The sequence below is a fragment of the Xenia sp. Carnegie-2017 genome, unplaced genomic scaffold (assembly GCF_021976095.1).
Source record: "Xenia sp. Carnegie-2017 unplaced genomic scaffold, XeniaSp_v1 HiC_scaffold_20, whole genome shotgun sequence".
NCBI classification, from domain to species: Eukaryota; Metazoa; Cnidaria; class Anthozoa; order Malacalcyonacea; family Xeniidae; genus Xenia; species Xenia sp. Carnegie-2017.
This window is the reverse complement of record NW_025813483.1, coordinates 15,669,073-15,687,466: the sequence shown is the minus strand read 5'-3', so window position 1 is coordinate 15,687,466 and position 18,394 is coordinate 15,669,073. Positions and strand designations below refer to the sequence as shown.

Sequence of the window (18,394 nt, the reverse complement as noted above, 5' to 3'; positions counted from 1 at the left end):
TGTTTTCAGTGTTCAGAAATGGAAAAGATATACGAATAATGAAAAATGCACTAGGAACTCTGAAATGACATGAAATGACGACTTAATCTGATGTTGTCTCTTACGAAATATCAATTTTTTTGAAATTTCGTTCATGTCGTCTTTATTTATGAAGCATATTTCAGGGGGGTGACAATTTTTAGATGCATTTGGCATCAAATTCAAAACCAGTTATAGATTGGAAAAAACATGGCGGATTCATAAGCATGGTCTATCTTTGTCTATCCCCAAGCTATGTATAGGGTGTATGGGACTATAGGTAAGTATTTCAAAAAAAAATCAAAATATTGTTAAGTATAGCTACATATGGAATATCTTTTCGAAAAAATTATATTATAACTCGACTACACAACTGTGGTTGTTGACTGAAAATTTCTGAAAAACATAAATTTCTTTCACAACAAACACTACAATAATATTCTATGTGCGAAGAATTGCATATGTGTAAATTGCTTATATTCAAAAACCTTTCCAATGAATGCAAATACGAAGATAGCTGAAGCATCTCAATTTCGTTAGGTGTTATAAAGTAACGGCTTTCTATTGTGGTGCATTGTCTTGTTGATTCAGTAAAGTTTAATAATCTGTGGAAGTTCTAAGTATTTTCACCAATAATGGTTAAAGATAAAGGAAAGAAGGAACGTCAAGGTGGTTTTGCTCCTACTATCCAACAGATTAATGCAGACATATTGACTCAAGTATGTTGTAGTTCTTTATGCAATATGTTCATTTTGTCTTCATTGAGCAACAAGTTAAAGAATTTTTATGGGGTATCTATGTTATCAACTGTTTTTGACAAGAATACAGATACTGTTACTGTAGCCATATCTGTGATTCTCAATTATAGTTTTTGGTATTTTGCCAAATTTAAATGAGTTTAATATAGAGATGCTTTTGTTGATAGATTGCAAACACTTACTGGGCACCTCATCAAGATCATCTGCCATATGATCCCAGGGTAAGTAATAGATGAGTGATTTACACAATTGTAGAATCTTTCATGTAAGTCAAATGGTTCACGTTACCCTGAGAAAAACCCACCATGATCTTCAAGTTGCATAATTATTTTCTTTGCTATACAGGTCATTGAAAAAATTTATGAAAAAGATCTTTTGGGATGCAGGTATTTTATATTTACAGCTATTTTTTAACTGTTTAGATGCGTTTATTTGATTGTTCATTTGTTGTATTTTTAGTTTTTCAATTCAAAGGATCATGCTTTTGGAATTTAGGTGTGCATTTTTGGATTTATAGGGTTTAATGTTGATTCAAATGTTTAGATTCGTGACAGCAAATGTATTAATGTATTTCTTTTAGTCAATACTTAGAAAATTTTCTCTGGCCCAATTTCAATTCAGATAAGGTACAATTGTGGTTTTATCTGGAGTCTTTAACTGATGAATTTTTTTATTATTAATGAAAGTTCATCAATTTATTGAACAGGCTTCACTTGCCCATGTCATGTCTATTGTTGTCATGGTGAACGAGAAATTTCGTGAAAGTGTTCCACCTTGGGAGGTAAGTTAGAGATAACAATGGCTAAATTTCAGAATTAAAACATCTTTTCTATTGTTATTTGAATGAATATACTGGCAAAATAATCTAAAATATATCACAATGAATGCTTTTTGCCTTTTGCTAAATGCTTTGTGTAATTCTATTGTCTTTTATTCACATAATATTTAAAATTTAGCACTCTTCAAACTTGCTTCACCCTACAGTAATCTGTTTTTTATTGTTTTTTTATGTGATAGATCTTCAAGTCATATCCAGAACAGTTCCAGGGATTTTTTCAACGCGTTCTGGACATCAGTATTCTTGAAGAGGTGTGGCTCTTTTTACCAGATTTATATTTATAAACCAGGATGTTTTTATTGTGTTTTTAAACATTTTACAATTTCAGTCTGTTTCAATCAAAGAGAAAGTTGTGATATTACATTTTCTAATCCATTGCTTCAGCAGTTTGGTAGGTTTTCTGAGAGTGTATTTGTTCAAATTACAGGATGTTTCAATCAATTTTCTAAGAATTCCTTAGTTTACTTGAAATTCCCCAAGCTATGTCCATGATGTTAAAATCACAATGGAATTTAGGAGGTAGATGTGATTCGAAAGCAGGTTCAACAACTGGTCTCATTACCAATGTGGTCTTGTTTGTTACCTGTAAGTATTCTTGTTTATTTTCTTCATAGATGTTTTATCTAAGGAATATATGATGAATCTTTTGGGGGTAATTAGTGGCATCTTCAACATATGTAATGAATCTTTTGGGGTTAATTAGTGGCATCTTCAACATATGTAATGAATCTTTTGGGGTAATTAGTGGCATCTTCAACATATGTAATGAATCTTTTGGGTTAATTAGGGTCGTCTTCAACAAGAGTTAAAACGGATTCCAAAATACAGAAAGTACTGGGCTCATCTCAACAAGAAAGATGCAAAATGTGATGAAAATACTTTAAAAAGGTTCCTGATGTTTATCTTTAAGTTCTATGGTTATAATTATTTTTCTTTCTTCTTTATTTTTCCTCTATAATGTGAAATTTTTCTTCAGGCTACAATGGGAGAGATTGTATCTGTCTAATTTAATAAAATCATTCTTCAACATTTTGGATTCAATGAAAGATCCTGGTATAAAGTTACTTACTTTATTTTCTTAATTGTGCATAACTTGTCATATTGACCATTATGACAAAGATTCTTGCTTTGTTCTGTGTAAATATAAACTATCCATGGTTTCTAAGCTTAAAAACTTATTCTAGCCATTATGCACATGCTCAATTTTTTGTTTAGTATAATTTTTAACTGAGCATTTCATCTTTTCCTTAGACTCATTGGATAAAGACAAAATTCATTTCTCTGAACGGTTCCTTGAATTGCTTGTGGATCTTGAGGTTAAACAAAACAAAAATTTTATTCATATGTTGCTTCTCCTTGTTGTTCATATATCATTTAACTATTGTGATAGGCTCTTCTTCCCACAAGAAGGTTCTTCAACACTGTTCTTGATGATGCTCATGTTGTTGTAAGTAAAAACAAGTGCTTTAATTCAAGCTGATTTTTCATTGCAATCTTGTTATTTTTATTTGCAGGAACGGTGCTCTCTTTCTTTTCTTGCAAAAGAGCCAAAAAAAGGCAAATTGTTCACTCAAGTAAGAATACTTTGTTATTATTTATAAAGTAGTAAGTTTATAAAATGTGTGCTGATTGGTCTACAGCCAAATCTGCATTAGTCTATGCAAGCTGATTGGAGCTCAGCTATGGGCAATCAATCAATTAAATTAATTGAAAAGAATTTCGTAGATGTTTGAGAAACTCTTGATCTGGTGCAACCTTCACGTTCAGTCTCTGGTTTGTACTGATTTGCTCCCAAATTCTCCCAAATGTTTCCTTGGTTTGCATAAGCTAGTGCAAACACAATAAACATATTTTATTTCTTAATTAGTATTTATGTTTGTTATTTAATCTTAGAACACTTCCATCTCATGTTTAGCTTCTAGACATGTTACGCTTTTATGCTGGTTTTGAAATCAATGATGTTACTGGTACTAATTATTAAATTACTACTATTATTGTCATGATGTATATCAACATTAATCTAAGAATGCTTCAAAAAAAGCTTCACAAAAGCTTCAACATTAATCTATTGTTCACGTTGTCTTTTCTAGGTTCTGCTCTCACTGATCATGAAATGGTGAACATTCATTATTGTAAAATAACATCACTTCAGGTAGATAAAGTATTCATTTACATGTTTAAGTGAAATGCAACATAAATACACTCTCAATTTTTTTACCAACATGTATTTTATCCACAGAGAGCTGCTTTCAAGAATTTTCCTGAACTTTATAATTTCTCACTAAGCAATGTGGCAAGTGTCGATACAAGAGAGGCTTTATTGAAGCAATTTGAACCTTTAGAGTAAGATTTTCCTGAACTTTATAATTTCTCACTAAGCAATGTGACAAGTGTCGATACAAGAGAGACTTTATTAAAGCAATTTGAATCTTTAGAGTAAGATTTGAATATCATTATACACAACTACGTATTTAGTCGTTATTGCCATATTCTTGTTGAATTTTTAACTAAAAATGCCAGACTTCTCTCTATTTCTGTAAAAAATTGGAGGTGCAGCTTCCTTTCGTTTCTTCTCCCTCTGCGCCCAATATGCCTGTGTGTGTTTGATGTTTATATTTTTTATTTTTATGTGTGATATGTACAATTTTTAATATATTTTTTTATTGAATATTGTAGGGAGAGAAAACTGCATGATATTTGTGCTCACTTGAACCTGCTGCCAAAACTTGAGGATAAACAATCTTGTTTGGATAAAGATCTTCTACTTGAGATATTGGTACGTATGTTTTAAATTTGTCTTACGTAAATTTAAACTGTAGCAGTCGAAGTTAGTAATCAACGCAATGTGAACACGAGTAGCTTCTGACAATATAGAATTCACGTCTTTGAAAACACTGACAAATGGTTGAAGTGCATTTGACCAATCACAGTGCTTCATAAATTCCTGCAAGTACATCATACAATCAAGAACTGCTCTGTTTGTGTTGTCGAAGTCATTGCATGGATATTTAAATTTTTGTTTATTTTCATCTCATTCTATGGTGAATGACTTCAGAGCTAACCCCTGTATAAGGAAGATCTTTCGAAATTGGAGAACAATTTTAGAAATTTAAGAGTGTGTTTTTCTAAAGAGACTTCTGCAATAATTTACTCAACAGAATCTTTCATTATGTAGATATCGCGTCATGAAAGAAGACTTTCTCAAATTGATGCCCTCAACAACATGCCTCTATATCCAACTGAACAGATCTTATGGGACGAAAATATTGTTCCATCTCAATTTTACTCTGGTGAAGGTGAGCCATTATAAACTCCTTTTCTCTGATGTTTTTAAAAAGAATTTTTGATCTCGCTTTCTGAATAATATAATTTTCAATACTCTACGTAATGGACGTTTGTAGAAACTGTTTGTATTAATTCATTTTCTTCTCTCTCTTCTTTTACAGAGTGTCTTGCGTTGCCAAAACTCAATTTACAATTCTTGACGCTTCACGACTATCTTTTGCGAAATTTAAATCTGTTTCGTCTCGAGTCAACGTGTAAGTATATTGTAATATTGGTGATAAAAAGCTTTGAGTTGTTGCATGGATCTTGAAATGAAATGTGAGTTTTTCCATCATTTTGAAGATGAAATAAGACAAGATATTGAAGATGTCGTGAAACATATGCGACCATGGTAGGCTTTGTTTGTTTATTTGTCGTTCATAACTGTCATTTAAGCATGTCATGTCCCACAACTGACATGATTGTTTGTGATAAGATCTTTTATAAACCTTCTCACGTGGTTCGCTACTCATCTTAAATCATCAACTGATGAATGTTATTTTCAATGAAGGTCAAATGAAATTGGTCACACTGAGTTTCGAGGTTGGGCGCGAATGAGTCTGGTAAATAAAATGATATTTGCTTGAACATGTCATTTCTCCATCTCATGTTGATGTCCATATTTTTTTGTAGCCGATATCAAGTTTCACTGTAGTGGAGGTAATTTCCTAAAGTTTTAAAGGGATAAAAATTTACTTGAAAACATAGTTATCCAGATGTATATTTGGTTCAATGGTAAATATTTATTTGCTAAGGTTGCAAAGCCAAATATCGGAGAGAATCGACCATCACGAGTTCGTGCTGACGTCACGATTGATCTTAATCTTCGACGCGAGATAAAAGCTGAGTGGGAATCGATCAGAAAACACGATGTTATTTTTCTTGTATGTTGTCGACCTGCTAAAGTTACGGCTGCTTCTCTCGATCCTAACCAACTCTTCAAGGAAAAGGTGGAAATTTATTCTCGATGTTTCCAATTTATCATTTATATTCACGGTGATTTCTCTTAGTATGGTATTGATTATGTTCGCGGTGCCGAGATCGAAGGAATGTTGGATGAAGAAGGAAAAATTATAGAAGATGGTATGTGTTGTTTTGCCAACATTCACTTGAAATATTCATCTTTATTGAGACACATGCCTCATGCGAAGATTTTGACCAGTGCTCATATTATAAGTGTGACATATTTTATAAACAACGTGAAAGAAATCGAACCATAATTAATAATAGGAATGGGACCATCAAAGTGGCCAAACGGATTTGATAAATCTATTACCTAACACCAAAGGATGTTAGGAAGGTTCCCTGATTTTTCGTTTTGTTCATTTTAGGGCCTGAACCTAAGCCTGAATTCAAGAGAGATACACGTACATTTAGATTATGGTTAGACACAAACCAGTATCAACAGGATATGACTGCAGCCGTTCAAGGTAAAGAGGTTGGTATCAAAATTTGTCTTCACAGTGTAATTCTCTTTACTTCTTCTTGATCCGTTTTTCTCTTTAGGATGTTTACGAGACTTTCAACATTGTCATAAGACGAAAGCCAAAAGAAAACAACTTTAAGGTTTGATATTGAGGGTTTATTGAAGATAATTGCAATGCATTCATCGTGTATATCTACTTTTATAGTCGCATATAAATATGATACGTGAATAGTTATTGAGAACTAGCTGCATATTTTAGCTCATTCAAAGATTTGTATCGACCTAAGCATTGTCAGGATTCAAAGTAAAATGCAGTATAATACGCTATAAAAATAAAGTAAATGGTTTGAACCCGGGAGTATCGTTACATGTTTGTAAATTTAGATCGTCCAGGTTGATATAGTCTTGAGAAGGACTGTTTTTGTTGTTGTCGAAACGTCAGTCAACAACAACAAAAACAGTCCTTCTCAAGACTATACCAACCTGGACGATCTACATCTAAAACATGTAACGATATAAAAATGACAGGGAACATTTAGTTGACCTTATCGGAAAACCAAAAATATTATGAAATTACTTAATGGGGCTTGATAAAATAATATTATATTTCCCATCATTCAGGCTGTGCTAGAAACTATTCGAGATTTGATGAACACGGAATGTATCGTTCCCGACTGGCTACACGATATCTTCCTGGGTTATGACGATCCGGGATCTGCACATTATACCAGGTGACCTGTTGGCTTGCTTACTTTTGAAATATCAAAAAACGCAAGCAAGTCACGTTTTTGACATAATGGTTACGAACTGATGAAGTATACTGCCTTGTGTTTAACATTTGGTGTTTGTAATGTCGTGTTTTCTGTCAAAAAACGTTGCTTGGTTTAACATTTGGTGTTTGTAATGTCGTGTTTTCTGTCAAAAAACGTTGCTTGGTTTAAATTTGGTGTTTTAATGTCGTGTTTTCTGTCAAAAACGTTGCTTGGAACGGTTTTAATGTCGTGTTTTCTGTCAAAAAACGTTGCTTGGTTTAACATTTGGTGTTTTTAATGTCGTGTTTTCTGTCAAAAAACGTTGCTTGGTTTAATTATCTTTAGCGTAGATCATTGAACGGACAACTTTTACAGACTCGAGGATGAAATCATTTTCTATGAATTATTTTCCTTTTCAGAATGCCCAATCAAATCAAAAATTTAAACTTCAATGACACCTTTCTAAACATGGAACATTTAAAAGCTAGTTTTCCCAAATATTCGGTGAAGGTAAAAGATTTTTTGTTAATTTTTTCTTGTGATTAAAAGATTATGAAGAAGTTTGTATTAAATGCACACAAGTTATATGTCACTTAAATACAAATGGATATGCCATTCGACCTATTTAAAAAGAATTTTTTATATTTTTTCATATTTTTTTCAGGCTCCGAATAACGACGCTGACCAGTTGACTCCTCCGTTTAAGTGAGGATAATTTTCCTTTTTCTTGTAGCGATATTTTATTTTCTTTGTCATTTACTTGTATTTTGGTACTTTTCTTACATTAGAAGGCAAACACGAAAATCAACGAAAGTAATACATTTGAATATTTGTGATTTAGAATAACTTTTCCAGAAGAACAGGACAAGTCTAACAAAAATGACGATGTTGTCGATGCATTGCCAGAAATAATTGTTGAACCTTTCGTTACTCCTAATAGAGGACCATATCCATATAATCAACCGAAACGGTGAGAATATCACTTCTATGATAATTGTTTATTTTACCCCCCTCTTTTCTATAGTATTTGCCTAAAACATTTCTCACTGTAGGGGATATGGGAGTCTGTAGATCAAGCATTATGATTATGTCATGTGATTTTCTCTTTCTAGAAATGCAATTCCTTTTACTCCAACTCAAGTTGAAGCAATCCGTTCTGGAATGCAACCCGGTCTAACAATGGTACGGTGCCATAAAATTTTTTATTAAGTAGTAAATAGCTTATTTTGCAATCTGTTCTATTTTTAATCGTAATATATACATTCGTCACGTTGGAAATATATTTTTAGGAAAATAATTTTACAGACCCCCCCAGAAATGATAATCCTTACGATCAAAAAACGCTTAAATATCATCACACTAATTACTTTTACATAAATATTTACAGAGTTTGTCTCTGCAATTATCCTTTCTGCAATTATCTTTGAGATTGAAAAGATTTTTAAAACTTTAAGGTTGTTGGTCCACCTGGCACAGGAAAAACTGACGTTGCAGTTCAAATTATATCAAATTTATATCACAATTTTCCTGAGCAAAGAACACTTATCGTCACCCATTCTAATCAGGTATTATCTATGGTTTGTTTATTGTCTTTATTAAGGTTTTTTATATCATGCGTATTGTAAACGTTCACACACACCCCCTTCTAATGGTGGAATATTGAAAACGTTTTCTTTGTCTGTAATGAGCAGTCAAACACCATATCTTCTCAGATGTCGAATGCTTTTTAAATATTGAGTTGTTTTGTGAATTGCCTTAGGCTTTGAATCAACTTTTCGAGAAAATCATGGCTCTAGATGTTGACGAACGACATTTGTTGCGTCTTGGACATGGCGAGGAAGCTCTGGAAACAGAGAAGGACTTTAGCAGATATGGACGCGTAAACTTTGTCTTGGCAAAACGATTAGAGCTTCTTGCTGAAGTTCAAAGATTACAGGTGAGTAGAAGTGTTTGTGCAATGTTTTTGAAAATCGTATATATGAAAATGCAACCTCCATTTTTTTTTCGAGCAGGAGAGTCTGAAAGTTCATGGTGATGTCTCATATACGTGTGAAACGGCTGGGTATTTCTTCCTATATCAGGTATTTCTTCCTATATCAGGTACTTTTTCCTATATCTGGTATTTCTTCCTATATCTGGTATTTATTCTTTGTATCTGGTACTTTACTATCTTAAGAACATTTTTCTTTGTGACATTTTTTCAAAATCAAGAACTCTTTTCAAGAGCATGTTTCATAATTATCAACAAGTGTGAAGTTCAATTTTTCTTGCATACGGAGAAATTTAATAGTTTGCAAGCAATTACAGCTGCTAAAACATAAATGCATTTATCTTTTAAAGGTTGTGGCAAGATGGGAAGAGTTCTCTAGTAAACTGCGCAAACGGGTAATACAATCATCGACAAATTTTTGTGTTTGTGTGTTTGATACTCGACATTTTAGTAAAGCGTTTGTGTAATTGTAGAAAAATGAAGTTGCAGCCATCGCGGAACTTTTTCCTTTTACATCATTCTTTTCAAACGCTCCTCAGGTAATTCGTAGAATTTTATCATTCCCATCCTCATATCATTTCCATTTCAATGTCTAACCACGCGAGTGTTCTATTTTTGATCATCTGAATGTTCAAATTTCGATCACGTGAGTCTTCAATTTTTATCACGTGAGTAATCTTTAATTTATAGCCCGTCTTTAAAGGAAAGACGTGGATGGAAGATATGGAGATTGCTGAGGTATTTTACATTGAGTTACATTGAAAGCAAGTCGCAAAGTCTTGTAAGCTATCGGCTAAAACACTTACGTGCAAATTCATTGTAGGGGTGCTATCGCTACATTAAAAGAATTTTTCAACAGTTGGAGGTATGATTTGGAGAGAGAGCATATGTATATTTGAAAGGATTACAGTTGTTTAGTTATTGGTTGGAAGTGTTTAGCAGTCACCATAGGTGGTGTGTGCTCCAATCAATAAACAATTAGCTTTGCGACATGGTTAAAGTCATTGCTAACGATGATTAATTCATATTTTTTGTAAAGGAGTTTCGTGCTTTCGAGCTTTTACGGAGTGGTGAGTATCTTTAACATCCGCGCTCTATTTTTCAACTTTATGATATTGAAATTTTTTTTATGTTAGGTGCTGATAGGTCTAATTATTTACTCGTGAAAGAAGCGAAGATTATTGCCATGACCTGCACTCATGCTGCTCTCAAAAGACGCGATCTTGTTGAGTTGGGATTTAAGGTACGCTATATTTATGCATGGCTCGATTGTGCTCAGCAACATTTCACTTTTGAAGGAACAAAAGTTACTTTAATGCTAAGTCTATCCTTCTCCGCCTCGATGCAATATAAAGCAGGAATTCTTTTATAACATTTTAGTATGACAATGTGCTCATGGAGGAAGCAGCTCAAATTTTAGAGATTGAGACATTCATTCCACTCTTACTTCAGGTAGAGTTTAATCTCTTATTTGAAAATTATTATGTCAGCATGTGTAAAACTGATTGACGAACACTTGCTATCACTGCTATTTAATTAACCCATTTAGACTGCTGAAGATGGCTTCAATCGTTTGAAGAGAGTCACCTTGATTGGTGATCATCATCAGGTAATTCAGTCATTATCAATCAGCTCATTATGTCACTTTCGTCCACTAAACTTTGGTTGTACCAACTAAAGATTCAACGTCAGAACTGTTAAAATGACGAAACATTTCTATGGTAACAACATTCTTTAGTTACCTCCTGTCATCAAGAACATGGCTTTTCAGAAGTTCTCCAACATGGAGCAGTCGCTCTTTACGAGATTTGTTCGTCTTGGTGTACCAACTGTGGATCTAGATGCTCAAGGTCGTGCTAGACCAAGGTATGCATTTATGTTATTAGTGTAAAGTTTTGCAGTCTTGTGTTGAGTATAGAAAATTCTCATCACTACGTTAGATATTATAGTGTAAATATTTTGTAATCAAGCGGTTTAGTTACTCCAAAATCGATGAAAATAGATCCAGTTGGTATTTGCCTTGACTACGAACTCGAACAACTAATCGAGCGAACTGCGCATACGCGAACAATCCACCTTTCCTACGGTTGACACACGTGACAAAAATGCGAAATAAAATTACAAAATTCGGACAATCTAATGGTCGGACATAGTATTGTTTATATAGAATAGTGGCAATAAAATGGTTCGGAGATAGTTTTGAGTTTGGGGACATTTGTGAATCTGATTCTAGTTATTCAGAACGATTATTTATAAAGGCAGAAGGCATAACAGTGAATATTAACCATTATGGATTAGAAAAATGAATAACGATCGAGGGAAAGCTTGAATACTGGCATGTTGTCGTGCTAATGACTTTTGTAAGAATTGTTACGGGCCTTTACGGCGTGACTTAAGAATATCCAGGATGGATTCCAGCTGCATAAAATCCAAAAAAGCAAGCCATACAAATTTTTGAATTGTTATTTTTATTACATGTTGGTTTCGCTGTCTTATCTCTAATCTCTAATCACTATTGGTATTATTGATGGATGAAATCTCCATAGAACTTGCTTTTCAGATTAATTTACAAGTTATACATGTAAAAATGAAATACGATGACGAATACGATGAATATGTGTTAATTATATTCAAAGGAATGAATCTAGTCATGAATCTCATCTGGAATCTCATGATACATCGAATCATAAATATAAAATTAACTGTTAAAAAATTTTGCTTCAAGACTTGCGATTTTCTTCGCTCGATGCAGCTAAAATCGGATCTTGATATTCTTCCGTAGAGGTGGTTTCTTACAACGAAATACATACTACATGCATTTACGTAATAAATTGGACGGCCGTCTCTATGCGATTAAAAGAAACCCTTTGAATCCAAAAAGTGTACTGTTTAATCACAAAATTACTCAAGAAGTGAAGTTACTTTCTACATTGAATCATGAAAATAGTGTAAGGTAAAAAGAAACTTACTCTCCAAAAGGAATCAAAACTTTATAGCATAATGGCTCAAAGCAAGGTTCAATTTAGACGATACAAATTGCTTGGCTTATTAAATTTTATCTTTGTAGAAGCTAACAAAGTAGACTATCCTTTTTTCCATGAAGCCCATCGATGCTTTCGTTCATGATGAGAGAGTTACATTGTATAAGGAGGCTCTCGTTCATCACGAGAGAGTCATAAGAAAGTTACATTGTAAAAGATAACAACTAAAAAACGTATAAACATGTTTAAAGTTGGTGTAAATTATAAGTCAAAAAGGTAGAAGTTGTTTGAACCTTTTCAGTATCCTAGGATCTTCTAGTTTCTTTTTTGAGAAGAATTCTTGTAAGCAAAAAAGAGCAATTTTGGAAATGAAAAATCCCATTTTCTGTCCATGCCTCCCGATAACCCGAGATAGTTGAGCACTAGAGCGTCGCATGTTAAGTAAATCCTGGTTCTCGCATAGTCGTTTCAGTTATGGCAAAACTTCACAGACGACCCGTGCGACTGTGAAGAACATGTGAGAACATTCAAAGACGACCGGGATGACCTCAAATGACTCGCACAACTGAAACGACCAAGATCGCTTGGATAGGTCTTTGCTCTATAAGGACGACTTAAACGACCGTTGAGAAAGCGACCTTTTTATGGCGCAAAACGATTTGAAGAAGCAATTAACTAGCCAAAAGACTTTGTCTTTGATAAACATCAGCTGCCATTTTTAAATGTTTCGCGAAAAAATTAATTAAGGGGTCTCTCGGCAGCGCTAGTACGAATATATGAAAATTTCATAGCTTGAGTCGACCCTGTCGTTTTGAAAAACAACGCGGAACGACTCGGATAACTTAACCGACTTAATGTGAACCAGGTTTAAGGGAACCAGATAATCCTTGTTTGCCATGAAGCCCATGGATGGTTTGCTTGTGATAAATGGGAAACAGTAAATGAGAGAGTTAAATCTGAAAGATATAAACCAATAGAAATTGTTTAAGGTTGTTTAGAATTATAAGTGTCAGTAAAAGGCACAGTGTCAGAAGAAGTTAATTGCAACATTGCTTGGTTTATTTTATGAACATTGGTTTATTTTGTAAACAAAAAGATTAAATTCAAAAGCAAAAAACCCCGTTTTCGGTCCATGCTTCCCGATACCTTCTTAAGCTTAAGGCACTAGAACGCCGCATGTTAACGTTTCGGTAGGAGATTTCGGCCCCTCCACGCTATCCTACTTGGGAGATGCAATAGCAAGCTTCCGCCCATCAGACCCCGAGATCACCTGCGATAGGCTTTGCTCGGGGTACGCAGGGAGAGTGCGGTCGCGACCCGAAACGTCTGGGCCCCTAAGCCACTGCATACATATCGCACCCGGCGTCCACTGCTAGTTGACATCTACTATCCATATATTTAGCTTTATATTTATATACATAAATTCAAAAGCCTTACGAAAGTTGTGGTATTATTACAGTACTGCGCATGCTCAGATAATTTCTTTCATAATTTGCGACTAAGTGAGTTAATTGCCACAAATGTAGTGCAAGTACATATAGTTAGTCGTTGCCATGACCATGAACAATTATTCGAGTGGAATGCGCATGCTCACGCGCATGCGCAGACGATTTCTCTATTAAATTGTTACTAAGCATGCTATTTACTTCAAAATCGGTGCTAGTAGATGCAGTTGGTCCCTGCCATGACCATGAACTTGGGCAGCTGGTTAAGTCGACTGCGCATACTCAAGCAGACTGCGCATGCGCAGATGATTTATCTGAAAATTTGACTGAGCGAGCGGATTACTCCATAATTGGTACTATTACATCCAGTTCGTCGTTGTCATGACCATGAACCTGGAGAGTTGATGGAGTTGACTAAGCATGCTCAGTTTAATTCTCAATTAATTTGTGACAGAGCGATCTCTGAAATTGGCTCTGAGCAAGTTGTCAATCATATATTTTTGGCATGCTCTTTGTCTGCTTAAGCTTGTTTTGACAAATGCATATCAAACTCATCAACACTTTGTTATGGCGCTCGTAATGTCAGCGACGACGCTAGAAATGTTTTTATTTTTCTCTATAACTTTGTATCTGCATATTGCATGTCATGTCCAAGCTTTTCTCTGATTTGATGGAAAATGGTTTTTATTCACTTTTACACCTTCTGCCTTTATAATTAGTTATAATTAGTTTCTATTTATAGAGTTAATATATATTACTTTCTATTTTATTGCCACTATTCTACAAATACAACAATACTATGTCCAACCATTTATTGTCCGAATTTTGTGATTTGATCTCGTATTTTTAACACGTGTGCTTATCGTTGGAAATGTGGTTTCTCTGATAACTTGTAACTGAGCGCGCTATTAATTCGGAATTGATGCTAGTAAATACAGTTGGTCGTTGCCATCTATTGTCATCTATAGTAATCTATAGTCATCTACAGTCATCTAGTTGCAATGACTAATGAACTCGAACTTTGTCAAGTGGATTGGGCATGCACCAAGTTCAGTCGTATATTCTCGTGTTGTATTTCTTCTTCAGCTTGTGTAAACAAATTTATTTTCAAATTTGTTTTCTCGACCACCATTGCGGGCTCAACGTGCCCTCGCCACGCGTAAAATAAATGTAGACGTTATAATTTATGGAAAATTGGAAAAAAGACAAATGTGGACATTTGATTCTTTGAAAACAAATCATCCTCGGGCAATTTAGTAAATGTATATGTTTATGGTTGATGTAAACTACAAATTAAAAAAGTGTTTGTTTGCAACTTAGCACTATCCGCAGTTTTGGATAATTTAGCTTGTCCTTTGAGTTAGTATTTTGTGTTTACTTTGTTATCTTACTTTGTTATTAAAAAGTTATCACGATCATTAACATTAATGGTTTTGTCGAAATGTAACTCATACAAGACTACTGTAAAAAATTTACACCACTATTTCCCCTATTTTCTCCCTATGTTCCCCTTATTTTCTCCCTATGTTCCCCTGTTTCCCCTATTTCTCCTGTTTCCCCTATTTTCTCCCTATGTTCCCCTGTTTCCCCTATTTTTCCCTATGTTCCCTGTTTCCTATTTTCTCCTATTCCCTTCTTCCCCTATTTTCTCCCTATGTTCCCCCTATTTTCTCCCTATGTTCCCCTGTTTCCCCTATTTTCTCCCTATGTTCCCCTGTTTCCCCTATTTTCTCCCTGTCCCCTGCTTCCTCTATGTTTACCTGTATCATTCAAGATAATTCCTTGTCGTGTGTCAAGTAAACGTTGCTTGTTAATGAATTTTTTTTTATTTGTCCATTTTAGTCTATGTAATTTGTACAATTGGCGCTACAAGAAGCTGGGGAATTTACAACATGTTTTCAACTGGCCCGAGTACTGCACAGCTAACCCAGGATTTCTCTACGACTTTCAACTTATTAATGTTGAAGATTTTAACGGGGTTGGTGAATCCGAACCCAATCCGTATTTCTATCAGGTATACGAGTTGAATTTAGCAATATTGAATTTTTTTTCAAGATCCAACTCTATCCGAGTTGTTGCCTGTTCTGTTTAGAATCTCGGGGAAGCAGAATATGCAGCTGCCATATTCATGTTTATGCGATTACTTGGTTATCCTGCCGAAAAAATTGCTATCCTCACAACGTACAACGGTCAGAAACATCTGATTCGTGACGTCATCAGGAAACGATGCGCCGAAAATCCTCTTATTGGTTGGCCTTCAAAGGTTTGTTAAGATGAGATGACTATCTTCATTTTGAAATTGGAGATTTGTCCTAATGAGTTTTGTACTTCTAGATCACAACTGTGGATCGTTATCAAGGACAACAAAATGACTACATTATCCTGTCATTGGTGCGCACGAGAACTATCGGCCACATACGAGATGTACGTCGGTTGGTCGTCGCAATGTCTCGTGCCCGCCTTGGACTATATATCTTAGCTCGCGTCAATCTATTTAGGAATTGTTTTGAACTAACCCCAGCTTTTGATCAGGTGGCTATTTTATAGTTATAAAGATTTTATCATGCAGCATTTTAATGTTTAATCTCTTTCATATATCATTCAGCTGACATCAAGACCTTTGAATCTTGTCATCGCCTTGAACGAACGATATCCTTCCCAAAGATCGGTAAAAAATCTTCAAAATTCATATTTATTGATGGGAGGAAAAATTTGCAAATAAATGTTAGCCTTAATCCAATTTCATCCTAATCCTAACCTTAGCTCGATCCATTCAGAATTGTTTGCTTGAAGGTTTTATTAATGCGCTTTTAAGCCAAACTACTTTCTTAATTCCGATCCCTATCTCACCTCTAAGTCAACCTATTCCAACCATATACGTAGGACATACAATCCAATACTGATTCTCAACTCAATTTATTTTGGACTTAACTTGTGGAGCATTAGTACAACAACATCCTTGATACATTTTATAAAATGTTTTACAAATATGCACTCTCCCTGAAAAAATTTGCAAATAGTGATTCTTGTTCATTCTTTTTTTCTCTATCTTTTAGTATAATGCTGCTCCAACACATGGAACATTTTCAGTTAAAGACATGCCTCATATGCATCGTATTGTCTACGATATGTATCAAACAATTGTGTCTGAGATGAACGCCCAACAGCAGGTTTGTATGTGTCTTAGAATGCCATGATTTTTTTGAATAAATGAAATTACAGTTGTGTGTATCTCGTTACAGTTGTGTGTATCTCGTTACAGTTGTGTGTCTCTCGTTACAGTTGTGTGTATCTCGTTACAGTTGTGTATCTCGTTACAGTTGTGTGTCTCTCGTTACAGTTGTGTGTCTCTAGTTACAGTTGTGTGTATCTCGTTACAGTTGTGTGTCTCTCGTTACAGTTGTGTGTCTCTCGTTACAGTTGTGTGTCTCTCGTTACAGTTGTGTGTATCTCGTTACAGTTGTGTGTATCTCGTTACAGTTGTGTGTATCTCGTTACAGTTGTGTCTCTCGTTACAGTTGTGTGTCTCTCGTTACAGTTGTGTGTCTCGTTACAGTTGTGTGTCTCTCGTTACAGTTGTGTGTCGTTACAGTTGTGTGTCTCTCGTTACAGTTGTGTATCTCGTTACAGTTGTGTGTATCTCGTTACAGTTGTGTATCTCGTTACAGTTGTGTGTCTCTCGTTACAGTTGTGTATCTCAGTTGTGTGTATCTCGTTACAGTTGTGTGTCTCGTTACAGTTGTGTGTATCTCGTTACAGTTGTGTGTCTCTCGTTACAGTTGTGTGTCTCTCGTTACAGTTGTGTGTCTCTCGTTACAGTTGTGTGTATCTCGTTACAGTTGTGTGTATCTCGTTACAGTTGTGTGTATCTCGTTACAGTTGTGTATCGTTACAGTTGTGTGTCTCTCGTTACAGTTGTGTGTATCTCGTTACAGTTGTGTCTCTCGTTACAGTGTGTGTATCTCGTTACAGTTGTGTGTATCTCGTTACAGTTGTGTGTGTCTCGTTACAGTTGTGTGTATCTCGTTACAGTTGTGTGTATCTCGTTACAGTTGTGTATCTCGTTACAGTTGTGTGTCTCGTTACAGTTGTGTATCTCGTTACAGTTGTGTGTATCTCGTTACAGTTGTGTGTATCTCGTTACAGTTGTGTGTCTCGTTACAGTTGTGTCTCTCGTTACAGTTGTGTGTCTCTCGTTACAGTTGTGTGTCTCTCGTTACAGTGTGTGTATCTCGTTACAGTTGTGTGTATCTCGTTACAGTTGTGTGTATCTCGTTACAGTTGTGTATCTCGTTACAGTTGTGTGTCTCTCGTTACAGTGTGTGTATCTCGTTACAGTTGTGTGTATCTCGTTACAGTTGTGTGTATCTCGTTACAGTTGTGTGTATCTCGTTACAGTTGTGTGTATCTCGTTACAGTTGTGTGTATCTCGTTACAGTTGTGTGTATCTCGTAATGAAAAAAAATGAAGGCCAGCTTTAGTGTACAGCTTTAGTTTAGAATATGTTTATTCTATTCCATGAGCAATAACAAGGAATAATAGTTCCATAAAATTGTTTTGAACAAAATTATAAGTACTCAATATTTTCATCTCACAGTTGGAACAACAACAGCAATCAATTCCTCAACCACCTCAAACAGAGGCTCGAACAACTCAAGGCAAAGAAGAAATGGAGCAATCTATTGTGCCAGAAGCTTCCCAACCTTCAACTGAAAGTATGTCAATGTCAGAGGACCCCCCTGGTTCACCTATTATTAATGAAGTTGAGGAAGAAGATGTAATGTGAAGTTAGCAGAGGGAAGTTGAGGCAGCAATTTTGTTAAACATAATTAAAAAATTTGAAACGCTGTTACTTCCTGGAA

At 34.9% G+C, this 18,394-nt stretch overlaps 1 protein-coding gene across 2 annotated transcripts; it reads left to right on the top strand.

The window, feature by feature from the left end:
* The first annotated feature begins 38 nt into the window (after positions 1-38).
* On the top strand, positions 39-18,384 carry LOC124443029 (RNA helicase aquarius-like). Of its 2 annotated transcripts, none has more exons than XM_046993545.1 (51): positions 39-298; positions 664-737; positions 944-997; positions 1,122-1,162; positions 1,236-1,271; positions 1,357-1,402; positions 1,483-1,557; positions 1,794-1,865; positions 1,943-2,005; positions 2,131-2,199; positions 2,402-2,502; positions 2,591-2,667; positions 2,866-2,930; positions 3,005-3,061; positions 3,129-3,188; positions 3,530-3,581; positions 3,705-3,766; positions 3,854-3,957; positions 4,291-4,390; positions 4,790-4,910; positions 5,061-5,153; positions 5,242-5,290; positions 5,450-5,501; positions 5,572-5,598; positions 5,694-5,888; positions 5,949-6,021; positions 6,270-6,376; positions 6,445-6,504; positions 6,986-7,095; positions 7,536-7,626; positions 7,781-7,821; positions 7,958-8,086; positions 8,229-8,298; positions 8,571-8,681; positions 8,876-9,052; positions 9,129-9,197; positions 9,457-9,501; positions 9,580-9,645; positions 9,797-9,844; positions 9,930-9,971; positions 10,146-10,176; positions 10,243-10,349; positions 10,487-10,558; positions 10,656-10,715; positions 10,845-10,972; positions 15,375-15,546; positions 15,625-15,795; positions 15,867-16,064; positions 16,138-16,200; positions 16,589-16,702; positions 18,130-18,384. In XM_046993545.1, the coding sequence occupies exons 1-51, from the start codon at positions 274-276 to the stop codon at positions 18,316-18,318; spliced, it is 4,314 nt and encodes a 1,437-aa protein (XP_046849501.1). In that variant the 5' UTR covers positions 39-273; the 3' UTR covers positions 18,319-18,384. The 2 variants fall into 2 exon arrangements, with proteins under 2 accessions (XP_046849501.1, XP_046849502.1); XM_046993546.1 differs by having other exon boundaries at positions 559-737.
* The last annotated feature ends 10 nt before the right edge of the window (positions 18,385-18,394 follow it).

What these genes read in the sequence shown, in the direction of transcription:
- LOC124443029 (XM_046993545.1), top strand. Translation starts at nt 274, where the DNA reads ATGTATAGGGTGTATGGGACTATAG. An exon ending in ATCTGCCATATGATCCCAGG is followed by an intron (nt 998 to 1,121) that starts GTAAGTAATAGA and finishes TTTGCTATACAG; the next exon opens with GTCATTGAAAAAATTTATGA. An exon ending in ATCTTCTACTTGAGATATTG is followed by an intron (nt 4,391 to 4,789) that starts GTACGTATGTTT and finishes TTCATTATGTAG; the next exon opens with ATATCGCGTCATGAAAGAAG.